Source organism: Coregonus clupeaformis, unplaced genomic scaffold (assembly GCF_020615455.1).
Source record: "Coregonus clupeaformis isolate EN_2021a unplaced genomic scaffold, ASM2061545v1 scaf1897, whole genome shotgun sequence".
Taxonomy (NCBI): Eukaryota; Metazoa; Chordata; class Actinopteri; order Salmoniformes; family Salmonidae; genus Coregonus; species Coregonus clupeaformis.
The window spans coordinates 49,320-72,937 of NW_025535351.1; the positions used below are offsets into that span (position 1 = coordinate 49,320).

At 42.4% G+C, this 23,618-nt stretch overlaps 2 protein-coding genes across 2 annotated transcripts; both read right to left on the reverse strand.

The window, feature by feature from the left end:
• Nucleotides 1–394: 394 nt before the first annotated feature.
• Nucleotides 395–8,993, reverse strand: LOC123487918 (OX-2 membrane glycoprotein-like). The gene is made up of 5 exons (XM_045218906.1): nt 8,636–8,993; nt 8,131–8,472; nt 2,592–2,918; nt 1,763–1,861; nt 395–1,537 (listed from the first exon to the last, which is right to left on the reverse strand). Exons 1-5 carry the CDS (start codon nt 8,673–8,675, stop codon nt 1,473–1,475), a joined length of 873 nt encoding a protein of 290 aa, XP_045074841.1. The 5' UTR covers nt 8,676–8,993; the 3' UTR covers nt 395–1,472.
• Nucleotides 8,994–16,129: 7,136 nt separating this feature from the next.
• On the reverse strand, nt 16,130–18,507 carry LOC121558990. Its single transcript, XM_041872287.1, has 5 exons — nt 18,297–18,507; nt 17,634–17,951; nt 17,288–17,399; nt 16,700–16,739; nt 16,130–16,512 (listed from the first exon to the last, which is right to left on the reverse strand). The coding sequence occupies exons 1-5, from the start codon at nt 18,364–18,366 to the stop codon at nt 16,420–16,422; spliced, it is 633 nt and encodes a 210-aa protein (XP_041728221.1). The 5' UTR covers nt 18,367–18,507; the 3' UTR covers nt 16,130–16,419.
• Between the last annotated feature and the right edge of the window lie 5,111 nt (nt 18,508–23,618).

The following is a 23,618-nucleotide window of genomic DNA, read 5'->3' on the forward strand; positions in this document are numbered from 1 at the left end:
TTACTGTAAACAGACCTATAACAACCTACCCCTGATTTTAAATGATGTTACTGTAAACAGACCTATAACAACCTACCCCTGATTTTAAATGTTACTGTAAACAGACCTATAACAACCTAGCCCTGATTTTAAATGTTACTGTAAACAGACCTATAACAACCTAGCCCTGATTTTAAATGTTACTGTAAACAGACCTATAACAACCTAGCCCTGATTTTAAATGGTGATGTTACTGTAAACAAGGTGACAATGGGCAGTTTGTTTTTTTAAATACAAGCGTATAATTTTATATCAAACGGGGTAACACAATAAATCCATATAAAAGAATACTTTTGAATCTTAAACAATATAAAACATTGTACAGATCAAGGCGAGAATAATAGCCTGATTTATAAACAGTGTCAAAACATGTGGAAATTAGAATCGAACACAACAAGCAACATACATTATAAAAATAAATAACAACAGGAAGTCAAACATGATTTCCATCTGGCAAACAAGAAATAAACAAAGAGCAAACATTAATATCATTATCACCATTACATTCTAAGGGCTCAAATACATTCACACAATTACACTGACATAACATGAAAAAAATAACTATCTGTAGTTCCATAGATTTATAATAACAATACACTGTAAACTTAACTTGAACAAAAGTGCAACAAGGTCTATCATATTGAAGGCGGTTGAAATAAAAATAAAAAATAAATTAAATACGTTATTTAGAACAGAAAATAAATAGATTAATCTATTCTACCTGGTGTATGTTATAATAAAATACAGTCAAACAGTAGGTGGCACTGTCCTAATAGAGGATGAGGTAACCTAGCCTGACGACTCAAACTAAATTCTTCCTCTGCTTTGTCATTCGCTACATACTTTAGTCTGAGACTGCCATTGTTGAAGTCATTTGTGGTGACGAGGGGAATTGTACAAAACAAAGTCTTCAGCGATTGGATCGTCTCTAACCAATCAGAGTATAAAAGCCAATGATGAATTTTCAAACCGCCGATTTACCCACGTGTGTTCTTGCTCTGGCCCAACCCATCGGTTACCGGAACAATCAGACGGCCCTGAATGTGTTGGCGTTCGGTGAAGGGTCGGGGAGGTACTCAAATCCAGACTCATTGAGGAGAAGAAGCTAACATCAGTGGGCGTGGCCTAGCGTTTGACCCGGAGCAAGGAGTTTGGGTTGCCAGGCAACAGGTAACCTACCTCTTATCACAACACTCACCTACAAGAGGTCATTAATCTCTCAAACCTAAAGTGCCATTTCAGTACCTCTAAACAGCATTAACCATATCATGGCTTGTATAATGCATGTGTTAATTAGCTTATTTATGACTGCGAAAGAATGATTCAACAAGGTTCAACCTCCAGGCTCAGTAACAACAGGTGCTCCAGTCCTCAACAAAAACAGCTGTCAGCTACAGTGCATATAAGCACAGTCAGCAACAACAGACAGATGTTTACACACAGCTCCTAAAAGGGTCCTTCTCGTCCGCTGTGGTTGCCAACGCTGCTTGCCTGCAACCTGCCAGATAGAATGGGAAGGTTACTATACTGTACTACAGTGAATCTAAAATGACGTTATCAATAAACATTCCTGAGCGCTAAGGCATGCATTGCCCGCAGTTTATTTTATAAAAGCCAGAACCATATATAGAGTTGATGACTCTGATAATAACAATTCATTCCATTTGTCTTACTAAGACTAACAAAAATATGAGATATTCTAGATAATCTTGTGCGGACTCACCTTTTTTCTTTTGAAGCTTGACACAGCTAAAGATGACTAAAAGGGAAATGATTAGGATAACTGGAATGCCAACCGCCCACAGGGATGTCTTCCTGTCATCTGGAAGGTGAAACATGAAATTCCAGTGAGAATGTGTTTGGAGAGACAGCATTTACTCAGAAGAGAAAGATAAGAAAGAGGGGGATTTTACACCCTTCCTTTTAATGCATTCAGTTTGAATAACATGTTGACATTATGTTCTGTCTCATCTATCCTATGTGACCAGCATCATCGTGCAATACACTGTAGTCAAGTGTTGTGTTGAGCTCCGGGTAGTTTCCGGCCCCTCAGGGAAGCTACATGATGGATACATGATACAATCATCCATCGTGTAGCTTCCCTGAGGGGCTGAAACTACCCGAACTCAACACAACACTTGACTACAGTGTGTTTAAAGGAGTGACTCGTGATGCTTTACCATGGTAGTTCAAATTAAACCTAAGATTACTAACAGCACTAATAGGATCACAACATTAGCCTCTTGGAACCTGCCTGATCTCGCTGCGTTCTGTTTTCAGGAAACAGAATGTTGCGCTGTTGCACGATGATGCTGATCACAAGGCTGTCACAACATACCCCTGGGGATGATGTAGCCCTTTAAATAGAACGCCAAATTCATGCATCCAAATGTAAATGTTTATTGTTAATATCATGAATTTGGCGTTATATTTATAGGGCTAGGGATGATGAGGATGTTTTCTCAATGTCGTTTTCAAGTTGGACCATTCTGTACTGAACTGACACTAAAAGTGTATGGTCTAAAAGTATATGACACGTCAACATTACGTACCCTCTTCAACCTCCCTCTCTCCAGGGAGAACAGGAAGCAGAACTCTCTCGTGTCTCTGTGTCCTCGTCCCATTGTTTACCATACAGTCCACGTATCCCCCTGAACCTGGCAACAGTTGGAGGGTGATGTTGCTAATGGCTGTAACAGTTTGGTCTTTGTTAACGACAGTCCAGTTGTTAGGCGTCTTTATGAGTGCCGCTGCAGAAATGTTCCATTGGATCCAAGGTGCTGGTTTTCCCGTGGCTGAGCAGCTGACCACAACTTCCATGTTTACTTTAGGTTCAGTGCTGGGGACTTTTTGCATTGTGGCTCTCACTTCAGATACTCCTTAGAATAGATGAAACATGGAATATTAGATAATATTTATATTACTTATTTTACCAGGCAGATCAATTAAGAACAGATTTCAAAATATGTATCATGTTTTCATATGGTTTGACAGCAGTAAATGTTCCTTATTAATGCATGCAGAGTTCATGGTCTTTCAGACAGTTTTGGGATTCAGCCATTTTGGGGAAATCCTGCCAGTGATGTAACAATGCCAATATGGAGATTTATAGTTGCAGTTAGCTGGTGTTCTGAAGCCTATTGTTTCTATTCCCCTATTATACAACGGGTGGGTCTAATCCTGAATGCTGATTAGTTAAAAGCGCATTCCAGCCGGTGTCTATTCCACAAGTTACCAATAAATCTACAACATTAAAATGCCTATTTACTCTGTTCCATCTGACTGCGCAATCCACCGTCTCAAATTATAAACTTGATCTCCGCTATAAAAAGCATCTAGAAATTATCTCACATTTCTTTTAGACTAACATTTAGTTTTCAACAGCGGAGATTTGTATAAACCTATTTGCAACATTGTTTCAATATTCAAATTCGATCTCCAGCTGTCCCACTGATTTTAAATGTTACTGTAAACAGACCTATAACAACCTACCCCTGATTTTTAAATGGCGTTGTTACTGTAAAACAGAGCTATAACAACCTAGCCCTGATTTGAAATGGTGATGTTACTGTAATCAAGGTGACAATGGGCAGTTTGTTTTTTAAATACAGCGTATAATTTTATATAAAACGGGGTAACACAATAAATCCATATAAAATAATACTTTTGAATCTTAAACAATCTAAAACATTGTACAGATCAAGGCGAGAATAATAGCCTGATTTATAAACAGTGTCAAATCAAGTGGAAATTAGAATCGGACACAACAAGCAACATACATTATACAAATAAATAACAACAGGAACTCAAACATGATTTCCATCTGGCAAACAAGAAATAAACAAAGAGCAAACATTAATATCATTATCACCATTACATTCTAAGGGCTCAAATACATTCACACATTACACTGACATAACATTAAAAAAATAACTATCTGTAGTTCCATAGATTTATAATAACAATACACTGTAAACTTAACTTGAACAAAAGTGCAACAAGGTCTATCATATTGAAGGCGGTTGAAAAAATAAATAAAAATAATAATAATAATACATTATTTAGAACAGAAAATAAATAGATTAATCTATTCTACCTGGTGTATGTTATAATAAAATACAGTCAAACAGTAGGTGGCACTGTCCTAATAGAGGATGAGGTAACCTAGCCTGACGACTCAAACTCAATTCTTCCTCTGCTTTGTCATTCGCTACATACTTTAGTCTGAGACTGCCATTGTTGAAGTCGTTTGTGGTGACGAGGGGAATTGTCCAAAACAAAGTCTTCAGCGATTGGATTGTCTCTAACCAATCATAGTATAAAAGCCAATGATGAATTTTCAAACCGCCGATTTACCCACGTGTGTTCTTGCTCTGGCCCAACCCATCGGTTACCGGAACAATTAGACAGCCCTGAATGTGTTGGTGTTCGGTGAAGGGTCAGGGAGGTACTCAAATCCAGACTCATTGAGGAGAAGAAGCTAACATCAGTGGGCGTGGCCTAGCGTTTGACCCGGAACAAGGAGTTTGGGTTGCCAGGCAACAGGTAACCTACCTCTTATCACAACACTCCTACAAGAGGTCATTAATCTCTCAAACCTAAAGTGCCTTTTCAGTACCTCTAAACAGCATTAACCATATCATGGCTTGTATAATGCATGTGTTAATTAGCTTATTTATGACTGCGAAAGAATGATTCAACAAGGTTCAACCTCCAGGCTCAGTAACAACAGGTGCTCCAGTCCTCAACAAAAACAGCTGTCAGCTACAGTGCATATCAGCACAGTCAGCAACAACAGACAGATGTTTACACACAGCTCCTAAAAGGGTCCTTCTCGTCCGCTGTGGTTGCCAACGCTGCTTGCCTGCAACCTGCCAGATAGAATGGGAAGGTTACTATACTGTACTACAGTGAATCTAAAATGACGTTATCAATAAACATTCCTGAGCGCTAAGGCATGCATTGCCCGCAGTTTATTTTATAAAAGCCAGAACCATATATAGAGTTGATGACTCTGATAATAACAATTCATTCCATTTGTCTTACTAAGACTAACAAAAATATGAGATATTCTAGATAATCTTGTGCGGACTCACCTTTTTTCTTTTGAAGCTTGACACAGCTAAAGATGACTAAAAGGGAAATGATTAGGATAACTGGAATGCCAACCGCCCACAGGGATGTCTTCCTGTCATCTGGATGGTGAAACATGAAATTCCAGTGAGAATGTGTTTGGAGAGACAGCATTTACTCAGAAGAGAAAGATAAGAAAGAGGGGGATTTTACACCCTTCCTTTTAATGCATTCAGTTTGAATAACATGTTGACATTATGTTCTGTCTCATCTATCCTATGTGACCAGCATCATCGTGCAATACACTGTAGTCAAGTGTTGTGTTGAGCTCCGGGTAGTTTCCGGCCCCTCAGGGAAGCCACATGATGGATACATGATACAATCATCCATCATGTAGCTTCCCTGAGGGGCTGGAAACTACCCGGAACTCAACACAACACTTGACTACAGTGTGTTTAAAGGGAGTGACTCGTGATGCTTTACCATGGTAGTTCAAATTAAACCTAAGATTTCTAACAGCACTAATAGCATCACAACATTAGCCTCTTGGAACCTGCCTGATCTCGCTGCGTTCTGTTTTCAGGAAACAGAATGTTGCGCTGTTGCACGATGATGCTGATCACAAGGCTGTCACAACATACCCCTGGGGATGATGTAGCCCTTTAAATAGAACGCCAAATTCATGCATCCAAATGTAAATGTTTTTGTTAATATCATGTATTTGGCATACTATTTATAGGGCTAGGGATGATGAGGATGTTTTCTCAATGTCGTTTTCAAGTTGGACCATTCTGTACTGAACTGACACTAAAAGTGTATGGTCTAAAAGTATATGACATGTCAACATTACGTACCCTCTTCAACCTCCCTCTCTCCAGGGAGAACAGGAAGCAGGACTCTCTCGTGTCTCTGTGTCCTCGTCCCATTGTTTACCATACAGTCCACGTATCCCCCTGAACCTGGCAACAGTTGGAGGGTGATGTTGCTAATGGCTGTGACAGTTTGGTCTTTGTTAACGACAGTCCAGTTGTTAGGCGTCTTTATGAGTGACGCTGCAGAAATGTTCCATTGGATCCAAGGTGCTGGTTTTCCCGTGGCTGAGCAGCTGACCACAACTTCCATGTTTACTTTAGGTTCAGTGCTGGGGACTTTTTTGCATTGTGGCTCTCACTTCAGATACTCCTTAGAATAGATGAAACAGGGAATATTAGATAATATTTATATTACTTATTTTACCTGTATTTTACCAGGCAGATCAATTAAGAACAGATTTCAAAATATGTATCATGTTGTTTTCATATGGTTTGACAGCAGTAAATGTTCCTTATTAATGCATGCAGAGTTCATGGTCTTTCAGACAGTTTTGGGATTCAGCCATTTTGGGGAAATCCTGCCAGTGATGTAACAATGCCAATATGGAGATTTATAGTTGCAGTTAGCTGGTGTTCTGAAGCCTAGTGTTTCTATTCCCCTATTATACAACGGGTGGGTCTAATCCTGAATGCTGATTGGTTAAAAGCGCATTCCAGCCGGTGTCTATTCCACAAGTTACCAATATGCCTATTTACTCTGTTCCATCTGACTGCGCAATCCACGTCTCAAATTATAAACTTGATCTCCGCTATAAAAAGCATCTAGAAATTATCTCACATTTCTTTTAGACTAACATTTAGTTTTCAACAGCGGAGATTTGTATAAACCTATTTGCAACATTGTTTCAATATTCAAATTCGATCTCCAGCTGTCCCATAGTAATGAACGTGTCGGGATGAGACAGACAGGCAGGCAGCGTTTCTCAGCCAGTCGAAATCATGAATCAGCTGGCATAATTTTATGGATATATACAAAGAAATGTAAATTAAGAAAAGGTCAAACGAAACGAAGTGCAGCTAGTTTGAAGTCTTTCCAGCTTCAGTGTTTGAAGTGATTGTGTTAGCTGTGTTGTTGGCTAGCTCCTCTGAACAACACTGTCCTGATGAGAGAGCACATTTTCTATGCCAGGCGAAATCGTGCCTCATTAGCTCATTGTTATGGATGTATCCAAATAAATGTCACTAGAAAAACAGCTTGTGCAAATGAAGCTGTTGTTATTCTGGCTGCACTGTTTGACGTGACTGTAAATTAGCTGTAGTTGGTTAGCTAGCCAGCAAAGGATAAGAACGTTGCCAGCCAGTATGGCAATATAACATTTAGAATGAAGGACTGGGTCGCGTCCATAGATACAGAACAAAAAGACTGAACGACTGGGTCGCGTCTCTGGCAACCGAACCAATATAACTAACGACCAGCCAGTTTGGGTAGCAACCCTAGATTTGCGTCGGGACTATATCTTGTGGAAGGATGAAATAGTATGAATAAATTAATCAAAATAACGTTTTTAATGAAAATATGTCAATCATTATTTGAATATGTTGGTAATCCGTTGTATAAAAGTGATAATGTCCTTGAAGCCGGTGTTTGGAGGATATATTGGCACAGTTTGCCAGCCCTCGACCCGTGCCAATATATCCTCCAAACACGGCTTAGCGAGCATTATCACTTAAATAAATCCCAGAATAAACCCCTTACAAGGCCCATACTGTATTATTCAGAAATCATGCCTTAGCAAATGTCCTGCTGTAAAGGGTGACTAAAGGATTATGCTATATTTGGCAAAGCACCAGATGTAAGGACCTTTATATTACCTGTATTGGTATGGTTTTGCTTATAAATGTATTAGTGAAGCATCTATGTATTGCTTATGAATGCTCGAGAAGAGTGTTTACCAAAAAAGTTTCTCCAAGGATCTTCCACTTCTATTCCAGTACACCTGATTCAACTAGGTCTAATCAAGGACTGGATAATTAATTGACCAGGTGTGCTTGTACCTGTGCTGACCTACTGTCAATGTAGCTCTAAAAGTAATACGATTATTCTTTTGAGTGACAACATTTTCATGTAAGTAATATTGTAACTTTAACTGAATAGAGACATCTACAGGTAAGCCCTAAAACTGTTATTATTCAGTGCATTAAATACCTTGAACTGTAAGACACTTCTGCTTGCGTCTTGATCCACTCGGGTAAACGTTGAAGGAGCAAATATAGCAGGCTTCGTCCGCCCATGTTACATTCTTCACGGTAATAGACGTCGAGTCGAGAGATGCCTCAGTGAAAACCACCTTGCCTCGGTGCGGGTCTATGATTTGAGCTCCAAACCGCTTGCTGTAGGTGGCAAGATTCTCCACCGAGTCGTCTTTGAACAGTCTCTGCCAGGTAACTTGCAGCACACCTGTCGGGTCCGCATGGGTGCAGGTATATGATGCATCGCCATTGAAGTTAACAGTGGTGTCTCCTCTAGCTACGACGTTGACAGAGACCGCTACAAAAGAAAGGCAAGTTAAATACAATTTAAAATAAAAAAGCTTAGCCTACATACAAAATAATCAATGACCTGTCAAACGTGGGAAATGTTGCTTACATAACCTATGTTATATTACATGAGCGGAATCAACCACTAGTCAGAAGCCATGGAAACGATTTACCTTCAGACAGCAAGCATAGGAGTATGAGAAAAGTATTCATTCTCAGCTGGTGAATGTTGACATAAGCTCATGGTGGATGTTTCTCTTGTTGGACCTTTTATAATATATTGTTTAGTTGCACGTGAGTCAGATTCAACGAAAGGGAAAGAATGCTTTTTGGAAAGCCCTGAAATTGTTGAGGGGGTGGAGATTAGCCTAGTTCCCCAGTGGTTCCCGGCTGTAGCCAATTACAATGTGACATCTACTTTACAATAAATGAGAAGGAACAAGGAACTGTTGGTTGTAGTTTTTCAGTTGGCTCAAACTGAATGATGTCATAGCTGCACACAAAAAAAACTGAAATGGGAAGTCAATTTATAGTTTGTTGGCATACATTTTTTTGGTTCATAGGCTCTGTGCCGAAGTAAACTCCAATTTAGTGGCCACCACATCAAATCAAATCAAATCAAATCAAATTTTATTGGTCACATGCGCCGAATACAACAGGTGCAGACATTGCAGTGAAATGCTTACTTACAGCCCTTAACCAACAGTGCATTTATTTTAAACAAAAAAAGTAAGAATAAAACAACAACAAAAAAAGTGTTGAGAAAAAAAGAGCAGAAGTAAAATAAAGTGACAGTAGGGAGGCTATATATACAGTAAAATAAAGTGACAGTAGGGAGGCTATATATACAGGGGGTACCGTTGCAGAGTCAATGTCAAAGGCATCAACAGACTGCTACAACCACAGATAATTCCAAAACAATTGGCTGCTAATGCTCCACCCCAGAAACTATACAGAACAAAAATAAACTCAACATGCACCAATTTAAACGATTTTACTGCATTACAGTTCATATAAGGAAATCAGTCAATTGAAATAAATTCATTAGGCCCTAATCTATGGATTGACTGGGCAGGGGCACAGCCATGGGTGGGCCTGGGAGGGCATAAACCCACCCGCTGGGGACCCAGGCCCACCCATGGCTGTGCCCCTGCCCAGTCAGGAGTTTTTTCCCCACAAAAGGGCTTTACTACAGACAGAAATACTCCTCAGTTTCATCAACTGTCCGGGTGGCTGGTCTCAGACGATCCCGCAGGTGAAGAAACCGGATGTGGAGGTCCTGGGCTGGCGTGGTTAACCATGGTCTGCGGTTGTGATGCCGGTTGGACGTACTGCCAAATTCTCTAACACGATGTTGGAGGTGGCTTATGGTAGAGAAATGAACATTAAATTATCAGGCAACAACTCTGGTGGACATTCCTGCAGCCAACATGCCAATTGTATGCTCCCTCAACTTGAGACATCTGTGGCATTGTGTTGTGACAAAACTGCAAATTTATGTGGCCTTTTATTGTCCCAAGCACAAGGTGCACCAGTGTAATTATCATGCTGTTTAATCAGCTTCTTGATATGCCACACCTGTCAGGTGGATGGATTATATTGGCAAAGGAGAAATGCTCACTAACAGGGATGGCAACAAACTTGCACACAACATTTGTGCGTATGGAACATTTCTGGGATCTTTTATTTCAGCTCCTGAAACATGGGACCAACATTTTACATGTTGTGTTTATATTTTTGTTCAGTATAAATAAGTCTACAGTTGACTAACAGCATACATTTCAGTCAATCTACATAAAACATTTTACAATGTGGGAAATGATGACCGTGTTATGGGAATAAGGTGAGTATTTCATGAGTGAGACATTTTTTTATTTTTTATCTATTACAGTAGTATGTGTGTGTCATAGGGCTTTACAGAGTTTTCACAACCTGCTTCTCACATTAAGTGCTGTTATGGTAATTGTGTCAGCAGGAAGTTCCCCGATTCTCTTCCTGGCGGTTGCTGGTGCTGAGTCTCCATTGTTAGTCTGGTGTTAGGGGTTGAGGGCTTTCCTCTTCCTAGGGAATGTGTAGTGAGTGACTTTGTGCTTGAATGTCATAGCTAAAGTCCACTGCCCCAGTGCGTAGTTGCTGCCCAAGTCAGGAGTTGCCCAAGTCAGGAGTTGCGTTACAGTGAAACTGAAAAGTCTTTAGATACTTATGTGACTTTATTAATTGAATGTTACATTAACATAATCTTAGTATAACCAGTGTTGTAAAATACTTAACTAAAAATACTTGAAAGTACTACTTAAGTAGTTTTTCGGGCTATCTGTACGTTACTTTACAATTAATATTTTTGACAACTTTTACCCCACTACATTCCTAAAGTAAATAATGTACTTTTTACTCCATACATTTTTCCTGACACCCAAAAGTACTCGTTACATTTTGAATGCTTAGCAGGACAGGAAAATGGTCCAATTCATTAACCATCAATAGTTGTATATTTCTCTCTGAGGGTGTCTCAGGGGGAGTGGCCCAACAGAAGGTCTGAGTCAGGGTTACTGTAGAAAATAATCAAATGAAAGAGGAACCATCCTGACTGGAGGGTTATTACAGTACTCTGGCCCCTCTGTGGTAACTAAGTGTTGTACTGAATCCAATTCCAGGAAAGGAGGAGCAGTCAAAAGCAGACACTCATTATCTGATGTCACTGTAAACGTTGATATGCTGTGATTGTATAAAAGTTGTTGGAATGCATAGAGGAGACATCTGGTAAAACTGAAAGTAGCCTAGAGTTTAGATAGTCGGGCCAGCAGGTTGCCGGTTCAAATCCCAGGTCAGATGGGACAAACTGCTCCAGGGGCACTACTGCAGTGTGCATGTGTGTGTGGTTTCCATAGAAATGCCTAACAGGGAAAATTTAGCAAAAAGGTGTTGTGTTCTAATCCCAACAAATGAACCAAACATTTTCCTTATATCTTGGGAAGTACCTGTCTTAAATTCTGGTTAGCAGGTGTGATCTTATGTTACTGTGGTGGGATTGATACCTGTGAAGCTGTCTCGCTCAACCACAGGATGATTCCAGCTGCATCTCAACACGTATGTATGTATGTATGTATGTATGTAATATACATAAAAACAGACAGTGAAAAGACAGACGATACATTTTTCTGAAACACATATGTCTTAATTGATGTAGTCTACAGTACAGAATATGGACTATATAAGATATGTTACAAAGAACAAACACAATGGTAAAACATCTAAAGTATGGAGAGAATTCAATACAATCAGGCGATGCAAAGCTCTTACACAAATATAAAGCATTCACATATTTATGTAATCAGACAGGACACTTTCCTGGAATTTTTACTTCAGAAATGTCGCATCACTATCCGTTCATTGCTCTGTGACAGTCCTTTTTCAAATGGAGCACAGCGACGCCTAGTGGAACTGCAGTTTTATTTTCCTTTTTGTTTCTTGACAAAAACCACCTAGGAATTAAAAATGACTGATTAATAATGCATGTTGCTGTGGAGGCGACAGACACTACTGTTCAGCAAGACAAAAACCAGAGGGGGAACCGTTGTAATACCACGTAACACACACATATATATATATGAGAGAGAGAGAGAGAGGAAAAAATATAAACGCAACGATTTCACTGAGTTACAGTTCATATAAGGAAATCAGTCAATTGAAATAAATTCATTAGGCCCTAATCTATGGATTTCACGACTGGGTAGGGTCCCAGCCATGGGTGGGCCTGGGAGGGCGTAGCCCCCACTTGGCAGCCAATCGGAATGAGTTTTTCCCCACAAAAGGGCTTTATTACAGACAGAAATACGCCTCAGTTTCATCAGCTGTCCGGGTGGCTGGTCTCAGATGTGGAGGTCCTGGGCTGGCGTGGTTACAGGTGGTCTGCGGTTGTGAGGCCAGTTGGACGTAATGCCAAATTCTCGAAAACGACGTTGGAGGCGGCTTATGGTAGAGAAATTAACATTACATTCTCTGGCAACAGCTCTGGTGGACATTCCTGCAGTCAGCATGCCAATTGCACGCTCCTGCAACTTGAGACATCTGTGGCATTGTGTTGTGTGACAAAACTGCACATTTTAAAGTGGCCTTTATTGTCCCCAGCACAAGGTGCACCTGTGTGATGATCATGCTGTTTAATCAGCTTCTTGATATGCCACACCTGTCAGGTGGATGGATTATATTGGCAAAGGAGAAATGCTCACTAACAGGGATATAAACAGCGTTTTATATCTGAATATGAACGTTAACAGCGCCGGAGAAGATGGCTGCCGTTTTACAGCCCTCTAACCAATTGTACTATTATGTGTGTTTTTCCGCGTTATTTGTAATTTATTTTGTACATAATGTTTATGCCATCGTCTCTTATAACCAAAAAGAGCTTCTGGATATCAGGACAGCGATTACTCACCTCGCATTGGACGAAGACTTTTTCTTCAACGAGTCGGACGCGAAGGATATTCTACAGACACCCGGCAAGGCCCAGATCCCCGTCATTCGCCTGAGGAAGAGACGGAGATATCGTGGACGTAGGTCGGGGTGCCTTGTAAGGATCCGACGGCGAGCGAGTAAACTGCCTCTCCCATCAATACTATTAGCCAACGTTCAATCTTTTGAGAATAAAATTGACGATTTAAGATTACGGTTATCCTACCAACGGGACATTAAAAACTGTAATATCTTATGTTTCACGGAGTCGTGGCTGAACGACAACAATGATACCATTCAGCTAGCAGGCTACACGCTACATCGGCAGGACAGAACGGCTGGCTCCGGTAAGACAAAGGGTGGCGGTCTCTGTATATTTGTAAACAACAGCTGGTGTACAAAATCAAATACTAAGGAAGTCTCGAGGTTTTGCTCGCCTGAGGTAGAGTATCTTATGATAAGCTGTAGACCACACTATTTACCAAGAGAGTTTTCAGCTATATTTTTCATAGCTGTCTATTTACCACCACAAACCAATGCTGGCATTAAGATTGCACTGAACGAGTTGTACAAGGCCATTAATCAACAGGAAAACGCTCATCCAGATGCAGCGCTCCTAGTGGCCGGGGACTTTAATGCAGGGAAACTTAAATCCGTTCTACCTAATTTCTACCAGCATGTCAAATGTGCAACCAGAGGGAAAAAAACTCTAGACCACCTTTACTCCACACACAGAGACGCATACAAAGCTCTCCCTCGCCCTCCATTTGGCAAATCTGACCATAACTCTATCCTCCTGATTCCTGCTTATAAGCAAAAACTGAAGCAGGAAGCACCAGTGATTCGGTTAATAAAAAAGTGGTCAGATGACGCAGATGCCAAGCTACAGGACTGTTTTGCTAGCACAGACTGGAACATGTTCCGGGATTCTTCAGACAGCATTGAGGAGTACACCACATCAGTCACTGGCTTCATCAATAAGTGCATCGATGATGTCGTCCCCCACAGTGACCGTACGTACATACCCCAACCAGAAGCCATGGATTACAGGCAACATCCGCACTGAGCTAAAGGGTAGAGCTGCCGCTTTCAAGGAACGGGACTCTAACCCGGAAGCTTATAAGAAATCCCGCTATGACCTCCGACGAACCATCAAACAGGCAAAGAGTCAATACAGGTCTAAGATTGAATCATACTACACTGGCTCTGACGCTCGTCGGATGTGGCAAGGCTTGAAAACTATTACAGACTACAAAGGGAAGCACAGCCGCGAGCTGCCCAGTGACACAAGCCTACCAGACGAGCTAAACCACTTCTATGCTCGCTCGAGGCAAGCAACACTGAAGCATGCATGAGAGCACCAGCTGTTCCGGACGACTATGTGATCACGCTCTCCGTAGCCGATGTGAGTAAGACTTTTAAGCAAGTCAACATTCACAAGGCCGCTGGGCCAGACGGATTACCAGGGCGTGTACTCCGAGCATGTGCTGACCAACTGGCAAGTGTCTTCACTGACATTTTCAACATGTCCCTGACCGAGTCTGTAATACCAACATGTTTCAAGCAGACCACCATAGTCCCCGTGCCCAAGAACTCTAAGATAACCTGCCTAAATGACTACCGACCCGTGGCACTGACGTCTGTAGCCATGAAGTGCTTTGAAAGACTGGTCATGGCTCACATCAACAGCATAATCCCAGAAACCCTAGACCCACTCCAATTTGCATACCGCCCCAACAGATCCACAGATGATGCAATCTCTATCGCACTCCACACTGCCCTTTCCCACCTGGACAAGAGGAACACCTACGTGAGAATGCTATTCATTGACTACAGCTCAGCATTCAACACCATAGTGCCCTCTAAGCTCATCACTAAGCTAAGGATCCTGGGACTAAACACCTCCCTCTGCAACTGGATCCTGGACTTCCTGACGGGCCGCCCCCAGGTGGTAAGGGTAGGTAACAACACATCTGCCACACTGATCCTCAACACGGGGGGCCCCTCAGGGGTGCGTGCTCAGTCCCCCTCCTGTACTCTCTGTTCACCCATGACTGCATGGCCAGGCACGACTCCAACACCATCATTAAGTTTGCCGACGACACAACAGTGGTAGGCCTGATCACCGACAACGATGAGACAGCCTATAGGGAGGAGGTCAGAGATCTGGCCGTGTGGTGCCAGGACAACAACCTCTCCCTCAACGTGACCAAGACAAAGGAGATGATTGTGGACTACAGGAAAAAAAAGAGGACTGAGCACGCCCCATTCTCATCGACGGGGCTGTAGTGGAACAGGTTGAGAGCTTCAAGTTCCTTGGTGTCCACATCACCAACGAACTATCATGGTCCAAGCACACCAAGACAGTCGTGAAGAGGGCACGACAAAGCCTATTCCCCCTCAGGAGACTAAAAAGATTTGGCATGGGTCCTCAGATCCTCAAAAAATTCTACAGCTGCACCATCGAGAGCATCCTGACTGGTTGCATCACCGCCTGGTATGGCAACTGCTTGGCCTCTGACCGCAAGGCACTACAGAGGGTAGTGCGTACGGCCCAGTACATCACTGGGGCAAAGCTCCCTGCCATCCAAGACCTCTATACCAGGCGGTGTCAGAGGAAGGCCCTCAAAATTGTCAAAGACTCCAGCCACCCTAGTCATAGACTGTTCTCTCTGCTACCGCACGGCAAGCGGTACCGGAGTGCCAAGTCTAGGTCCAAAAGACTTCTCAACAGCTTCTACCCACAAGCCATAAGACTCCTGAACAGCTAATCATGGCTACCCGGACTATTTGCACTGCCCCCCCACCCCATCCTTTTTACGCTGCTGCTACTCTGTTAAGTATTTATGCATAGTCACTTTAACTCTACCCACATGTACATATTACCTCAACTACCTCAACTAGCCGGTGCCCCCGCACATTGACTCTGCACCGTTACCCCCCTGTATATATAGCCTCCCTACTGTCACTTTATTTTACTTCTGCTCTTTGTTTTTCTCAACACTTTTTTTTGTTGTTGTTTTATTCTTACTTTTTTTGTTTAAAATAAACGCACTGTTGGTTAAGGGCTGTAAGTAAGCATTTCACTGTAATGTCTGCACTTGTTGTATTCGGCGCATGTGACCAATAAAATTTGATTTGATTTGATTTGAAACAGACTTGTGCCCAAAATTTGAGAGAAATAAGCTTTTTGTGCGTATGGAAAATGTCAGGGATTTTTTTTATTTCAGCTCATGAAACATGGGACCAACACTTTACATGTGGCGTTTATATTTTTGTTCAGTGTAGGATCTATTCAGCCAGGTGTCAGTAACCAATCAATGGAGCTATGTATAAAAGTGAAGTGTATCAACTGTAAAAATAGGGGCGTTACAGTAATCAAGACATACAATAAATGAATATACTGTGCAGTTGTATGTCCAGGGCTGGTGAAATACTATTTAACCCCTAGTGATAGAAAAAGGTGTATAATGCCATGTCGTCATTGGGCAACGGAGCCAGAGGGTCAGGGGTTAGAATGTGGCAGCTGGAGTGTTGAGTAAAGCCCATTGTCTCTCCCTGTGAACGTGCTGTAGGGCTCAATGTCCTGCTGCTCCTCCTACAAAGACATTAACAATAGTCACCATATTACACTGTAAAATGTCATGTGGGGCTGTGGAAATATTTTTTAATGTTGGCAAATTTCAATTGAAAGTATGAAAGAGCATAGGCTGCAGATGCCTTACGACTCCAGGTAACATCAAGCAATTACAGCCCTGACAGAAAAGACAGTGTTGTTGCATCACCTCTTTAAAGGTGTTCCCTGCTTTCTGCTGTGTTCTCCTGCTGTGTAAAAGAAGAGAAGACTAGTGAATGATCGTAGCATAACATGGTTTTACACAGCGGATGCTTTCGGGAGCAACATGTCTCTACGTGTGTGTTTGTGCCTGCCAGTGTATGCTTTGTTTTTCCGGCACTCATTTTTGACTAGGCAGGAAGTGAGAAGCTTCAACAGTGGAGTTATTAGTGACCTAAAATAACCTTGTTGAGTCAGACTTAAACATAAGTGAAGTAGCCTATGTCATACGTTTGGGTATTTCACATGATCTCAATTAGATCTGTTTATGCTCTCTTGCCAGCTCTTTGTCACTCATAGTCACTCCATTGACATTTAGTTGGCAAGAGAGCACAAACAAATCTTGGATCTATAGCCTACCGCATATTTCTGAGGTCCATAGTTCTCTATATGAATTGTAGATCAGATTGTTATTTGAGATTGCACTTACAGTATATTATTACAGTACCCCCATAACAAACTAATTGATTAATTAAATGATCAAATATGTCAAATACCCATAAATTCTTCTTTTAACAAGCTAATAAGAATGCCTTACCTGAGATGACATTTCCTCATGATTATTCCAGCAAGGAAAATGACGGCTACAAATCCTGCAAAGGCTGTTATTATCATGAAATGGAAAGAAAGGTTGTTTGTGACATGGGGTCCTGAAAGATAAAAGGGAAGAACTCATTGTGATCCTAGATGTCTCATTTCTCTTCCTCCACCCTGGTCATTAACATTGTTGACAGATGCTCCATTTTAAGATTATTTTTCATACAATCCAATTCACTTGGACTGAGATAGTAGATATGACTAAATGAGACCAAACATTCACAGTACAAGCTAAATGTGTATTACAGATTGTATCTATTGCACTGACACGCAAACCAAACACTTACCATTGACAGAAACGTTGAGATGCAAAACATTTATTCCTCTATGATTTACACACTCACAGGTGTAGTTCCCTTCATCAGATGGTTGAATGTTGGTGATGTATAGAAACACTCTGTCATTCTCTGTCTGTAGTGTGACTCTGGAGTCACAAGTGCTGTTGGTACCATTTTGGTCAAACCGAAAGGACACTTGACACTCATTCCCACCACTTATCACTCTATCTATCTTACATATTGCATAAATCATTTCATGAATGGTTTGGTTTGGGCAGGCGAGAGTGTGTAAATCTGCTCCTGTTTCCAATGTTTTCACTTGAATCTCTGTAAACATGAAGGGAAATGGGTTGTAAGTGTATTGTTTCATTTAAAATGTTTGTTTTGCATTGACTAGCATTACAATTGCAATGCACAATTTATTGCATTAGAGAAAGGTGCATAAAAAATAATTACACATATATAAATTAATGACAATATTCTGACTCAAATGTTGCTGCTTCCCTAAATGCAGTTCAAATTGTGCTGAGTGGAACTCCTTTTGTTATACGAGGTAATGCTAACGGCATTAACATTTCACAAATGAAATATGAGGACAGGACCTCTTTCCTTTTTCAGTGTTGTACAAACTGTACATGCATGCTGTGTGTTTGAGAAAAGGACACGTCTTACCTTCAAAGGCTGTGCACACACCCCACACCAGCAGAAGCAGAGAAAGCCTGAATGCACGTCTTCCACACATAATGACCAACTGCAGAACCAAACGTTAGTCCAATATTTTCTGCTCAGACCTACAACAGCTCAAAAGTCAAACTTAAGCACATCAAAGTGATGGTCCTTTGACAGTTTAGACCCAGTCACATAATCTCGAGACAGCCGAGAAGAGGAAATGGTGCTGTGTAAATGTATTCTAGCTTCTATGGGTTACTTTCACAATGACAATACATCTATTGGGCTGTGTCTAGGGGCTATGCAGTGCAACCACCACATATAATAATAATAAACTACGTGCCGTGGTCCACTTCCTGCTCTAGCAACAATGATAGATTCTGACATTACCCCAAGACTGAGGGGGGTTATATCAAGTGTATGTAAGTAATGGTTAGATCTGGTCCTCCAGGTTAATAACAGGAAATGAACCTACCAAGTGCTATGTTTATGATATAAGATTATTATCATTCAATTCAATTATTACCTTTATATACCAATGCCTTATTGATAACTCTACAGCAGGGCAATAAAGTCCAGGGGCCTCATTTATAAAACCTGCATACTTGTAAAATAGACCCCAGAATGTATGTGCGCCAGTAGGGGTGCATGGGTAAAATCACTGGGGAAGCCAATCCAGGAAAGAAAAAACATATTACATCCTATGTGTTGTAATAATTGCGTTGTTTGCGCTACATCCTGTTAGTTCATATGCCTTGACACCGTGATATATAGGCCTAAAGGCCGAGACAATAAGAAGACACAGTGGCAGAATAAATTGAACCACACCTTTTGTTTCATTACAAAACCAGAGAGCAACTTTTGTCCGGTGAAGTCTACAAAACATATTGAATATAACAAACAGTTAAATGACCTACAGCATGGTCAAGCAAGGTAATGTTTCTGACATTTTCGGACTACTAAACAACTATTGATTTAGAGCCACGGAGAGTTACCGCAAGTCACAAAGAACAACAGGAGCTGCCTCTACTATTCCAGGACCATTTTTCAACTACAACATTTCAACATCTAATCACTTAAAAGATAAAAGACACCAAAAACGATATAGTTAAGCTAAAGATGCTGTCCATGGGACTGATTTCTGTGTGTGTGTGTGTGCCTGCGTGCAAGTAGAAAAAACATGTTGACTCACCCTACTGGTAGAGAAACTCCAACGCCATCCTCCTCTTTCATGTTGCCTAAACGGTCTATGACTCTGTCATACAGTACACGCTTTTAGTTTTTGTTGTCCTAGGCTACCTGGCTAAAATGCTTGATCGCTAGACTAACTTCCTTTCATGGACAACTATACGCGAGGCCAGATAGTTAACATAAGCATACTACATCTAGCTACATGTTGAACTTCCATCCTCTCAGGCCAGGGGCACAATGTATGAATTTATGGTTGGATCAGAATCGCTGTTATAATCATTGGCCAGTATGGAGATTTTAAGGAAAACCACAAGTCCAAATCCCTATCTCAATCCATGGCTAATTTAGGAAAGGGACGATTTTTTGCTAGCTAGCCACTGAAGGACAATAACACAACATTATATATATTTTTAAAGACGTTTGGCTTGTGATGTGATTGGTCTGAAGCCAAATCCAAACTGGCTTCCCTTGACACTTTTTGTTTGGTGCACCAGGACCATTCACAACTGAATGATGGCCGTTTTCAGTCAGAGTATTAATGCTTGTTCACATGAGTACAGTTTCAGGACAGGTCTGATTTATAATGGGAAACATGCATGGCGTGCTCCAAGTTTATAAATCTCTATTTGTAGGTGTGCAGTCTTTTCAGAAATGGCAAATGCATGTATTTTGTCACGACTTCGGCCGAGGCTGCCCCCTCCTTGTTCGGGCAGGCTTCGGCGTTCGTTATCACCGGAGTACTAACCACTGCCGCCCTAATCATCATCACAAATGTCTTGTCTCGTTATCACACACACCTGGTTCTAATCCCCTAATTAGTCTGTGTATAAGTGTTTTCTTTCCCCCCTTTGTCCTTGTGGGTGATTGTTTATTGTGAAGCTCGGTGGAGCTCGTGTATTTTGTTAGACGGGAGTATTTTCCCGTGTGCCTTGTATTTTCCAGTGCACCTGTTTTGTGCCATGGAGTGTGTTTGACGCAGTTCTGCGTAAACCTGTATTTTGCGGATTAAAGCCTGTTATTCTGTGATTTGCCTGACTCCTTCAACACCACCTTATCACAGAATCACCCACCCGAATATGGAGTCAGCGGGAGAAGAGCGCATGCCTGGAGTCGTGACACGGGTCCAGGAGCATTCCACGATGCTGGCCAGCTTGGGGGAAGCGATGGATTGGGTTCTTCAGGTTGTCCAACGCCTGGAGAGGAGAGAACCTGATCTGTCGAGACCAGCTGGCCAACCGGATCCAGCCATCTACACCCTAGCACCCGGAGGGATCCAGATATCCTGACCACGGGCGTTTGATGTACCCTACCTAGTGGCCTACCTTGGCTAAGGACGTGAGGGTGTACGTCTCCTCCTGCTCGGTGTGCGCCCAGAGTAAGGCACCTAGGCACCTCCCAACGGGTAAGCTACAACCATTACCAGTTCCACAACGACCATGGTCTCATCTTAGTATTGATTTTCTGACTGATCTTCCCCTCTCCCAAGGTAACACCACCATCCTGATCGTTATGGACCGCTTCTCCAAGTCCTGCCGCCTCCTTCCTCTGCCCGGTCTCCCCACGGCCCTGCAGACTGCGGAGGCCCTGTTTACTCACGTCTTCCGGCACTACGGGGTGCCAGAGGATATCGTGTCCGACCGGGGTCCCCAGTTCACGTCCAAGGTTTGGAAGGCGTTCATGGAACGTCTGGGGGTCTCGGTCAGCCTGACCTCTGGGTTCCACCCCGAGTCAAATGGGCAGGTGGAACGAGTAAATCAGGATGTGGGTAGGTTCCGGCGGTCCTACAGCCAGGACCGGCCGGGGGAGTGGTCGGTGTTCTTGCCATGGGCAGAATATGCCCAGAACTCTCTCTGCCACTCCTCTACTAACCTAACACCATTCCAATGTGTTTTAGGTTACCAACCGGTTCTGGCACCGTGGCACCAGAGCCAGACTGAGGCTCCTACGGTGGATGACTGGTTTCGGCACGCGGAGGAGACGTGGGATGCTGCCCACGTTCACTTCCAGCACGCCGTGCGTCGTCAGAAGGCCAACGCTGACCGTCACCGCAGTGAGGCCCCGGTCTTCGTACCGGGGGATTGGGTCTGGCTCTCGACCCGGAATCTGCCCCTCCGCTTGCCGGAAACTGAGCCCGCAGTTTGTGGGGCCGTTCATAGTCCTGAGGAGAATCAACGAGGTTACGTATAGGTTGTTACTTCCCCCTGATTACCGTATTAACCCCTCATTTCATGTGTCTCTCCTCAGGCCGTGGTGGTTGGTCTACTCCAGGAGTCTGAGGTGCGGGAGGTTCCTCCACCTCCTCTGGACATCGAGGGGGCCCCGGCGTACTCTGTCCGTGCCATCCTGGATTAGAGGCATCAGGTGGGGGGCCTTCTGTACCTCGTGGAGTGGGAGGGGTACGGTCCGGGGGAACGGTGCTGGGTCCCGTGAGGGATATCCTCGATCCCTCCCTGTTGCGGGATTTCCACCCTGCTCTACGTCCTCCTGGTCGTCCCCGAGGCCGGGGTTGGCGCGCTGCTGGTGCTGCGCTTCGGGGGGGGTCTGCCTCCCCTCCTTGTTCGGGCAGGCTTCGGCGTTCGTCGTCACCGGAGTACTAATCACTGCCACCCCAATCACCATCACAATTGTCTTGTCTCGTTATCACACACACCTGGTTCTAATCCTCTAATTAGTCAGTGTATAAGTGTTCCCTCTGCCCCCTTGTCCTTGTGGGTGATTTGTTTATTGTGAAGGTTAGTGGAGTGTGTTTGACGCAGTTCTGCGTAAACCTGTATTTTGCGGATTAAAGCCTGTTATTCTGTGATTTACCCTCCTGTGCCTGACTCCTTCAACACCACCTCATCACATATTTAATGTGAAATTCACATAACGGTTATAAATGAGGACCCTGCAGTTTGAGGAGGTTGTGAGGGATGTTGTGAGAGGATTTTGCACCTATAAAATGTCTGTCAACTGTGACTTTCATTATCACACTGTAGCAATTTAAAGGTCACTGAATTTCAGTGAAGTAAGCAGAGGTAATGTACACCATCAGACCAAACACTTAACTTTGACAGAAATATTGAAATTAAACAATTCTGTTCCTCCATGATGTACACACTCAAAGGTGTAGTTGCCTTCATCAGATGGTTGGATGTTGGTGAAGTGTAGAAACGCTCTGCCACTCTCTAATTGTAGTGTGACTCTGGGGTCACAAGTGAAGTCTTTATGGTCGGTCCGAAACGACACTTGACAGTCATTCCCCCCCTTATCACTATCTGATATTACAAAACATAAATCACTAAGTGTTTGGGTTGGGCAAACGGATGTATTTTTTTCAGTCACTGCGAACATGAAGGGAAACCTATTGTGAGTGTACTGTTTCATGGGATTTAGATTGAGCATTAGTAGTGAAGTGAAAAAGTAAAGTTGATTTCTTATTGACCAACTGCATCAGAACTGCAAAGCACAGTTTGTTGCAAAAATTACTGATGTTAAGAAATTAAATCTATCATGTGATACATCCCTCTTACATGCAACAACTGTGCATGAACCCCACAGCACCAGAAACAGAACCAGACATACAAACATACTGACCAACTGCAGAACCAAACATTACTCAATATTGTCTGCTCAGACCGAGTACAGAACTTAACTTCTATTCAACGTTATTTGCTCAATAGAGGAACAAGGTAAAAAGCCAACCAAAGTCATGCTGGGTTGAGCCAGTTATAATGGAGCTGAGAGGTCGAAGTGGTTCTGTTGTCTAGCTTCTACCTGTCTTACTGTTTCACAGGAACACTTGGCCCTCTGCTAGTGCATCTTGGTCTTTGTGACTGGGGTCTTTGCAGAGCACTCACCACAGAGAGTTCTAATGATCAACCACAGACACATCAACAGGTCCACTTCCTTCTTTAGACACAAACAATGATAGATTCTGCACCACCACAAGGCTGAAGTGTTCTTATATCATATAAGCCAAATGTAGATAATGGTTTGTTTTCCTCTAGAGTGGACATGCTGGGTTGGATACATGCAGCCCATACAGTATACATATTACTATAGAGGTAATGGATCTTATTGGAAATGAGGTTTTAATGAATGGTTTAGTTTTGTCGTTACATCTCTTCACTTGAACATGTAATTCATGTAGGC

Bases quoted from the DNA above. Each gene is read 5' to 3' on its own strand.
- LOC123487918 (XM_045218906.1), bottom strand. From the start codon at position 8,675: ATGAATACTTTTCTCATACTCCTATGCTTGCTGTCTGAAG. The intron at 1,862-2,591 runs GTACGTAATGTT...TTCACCTTCCAG, and splicing joins AGAGAGGGAGGTTGAAGAGG to ATGACAGGAAGACATCCCTG. The intron at 1,538-1,762 runs GTGAGTCCGCAC...TCTATCTGGCAG, and splicing joins CAAGCTTCAAAAGAAAAAAG to GTTGCAGGCAAGCAGCGTTG.
- LOC121558990 (XM_041872287.1), bottom strand. From the start codon at position 18,366: ATGTGTGGAAGACGTGCATTCAGGCTTTCTCTGCTTCTGCTGGTGTGG. The intron at 17,400-17,633 runs GTAAGTGTTTGG...TTTATCTTTCAG, and splicing joins TCTCAACGTTTCTGTCAATG to GACCCCATGTCACAAACAAC. The intron at 16,740-17,287 runs GTAAGGCATTCT...TCTTTTACACAG, and splicing joins ATGAGGAAATGTCATCTCAG to CAGGAGAACACAGCAGAAAG.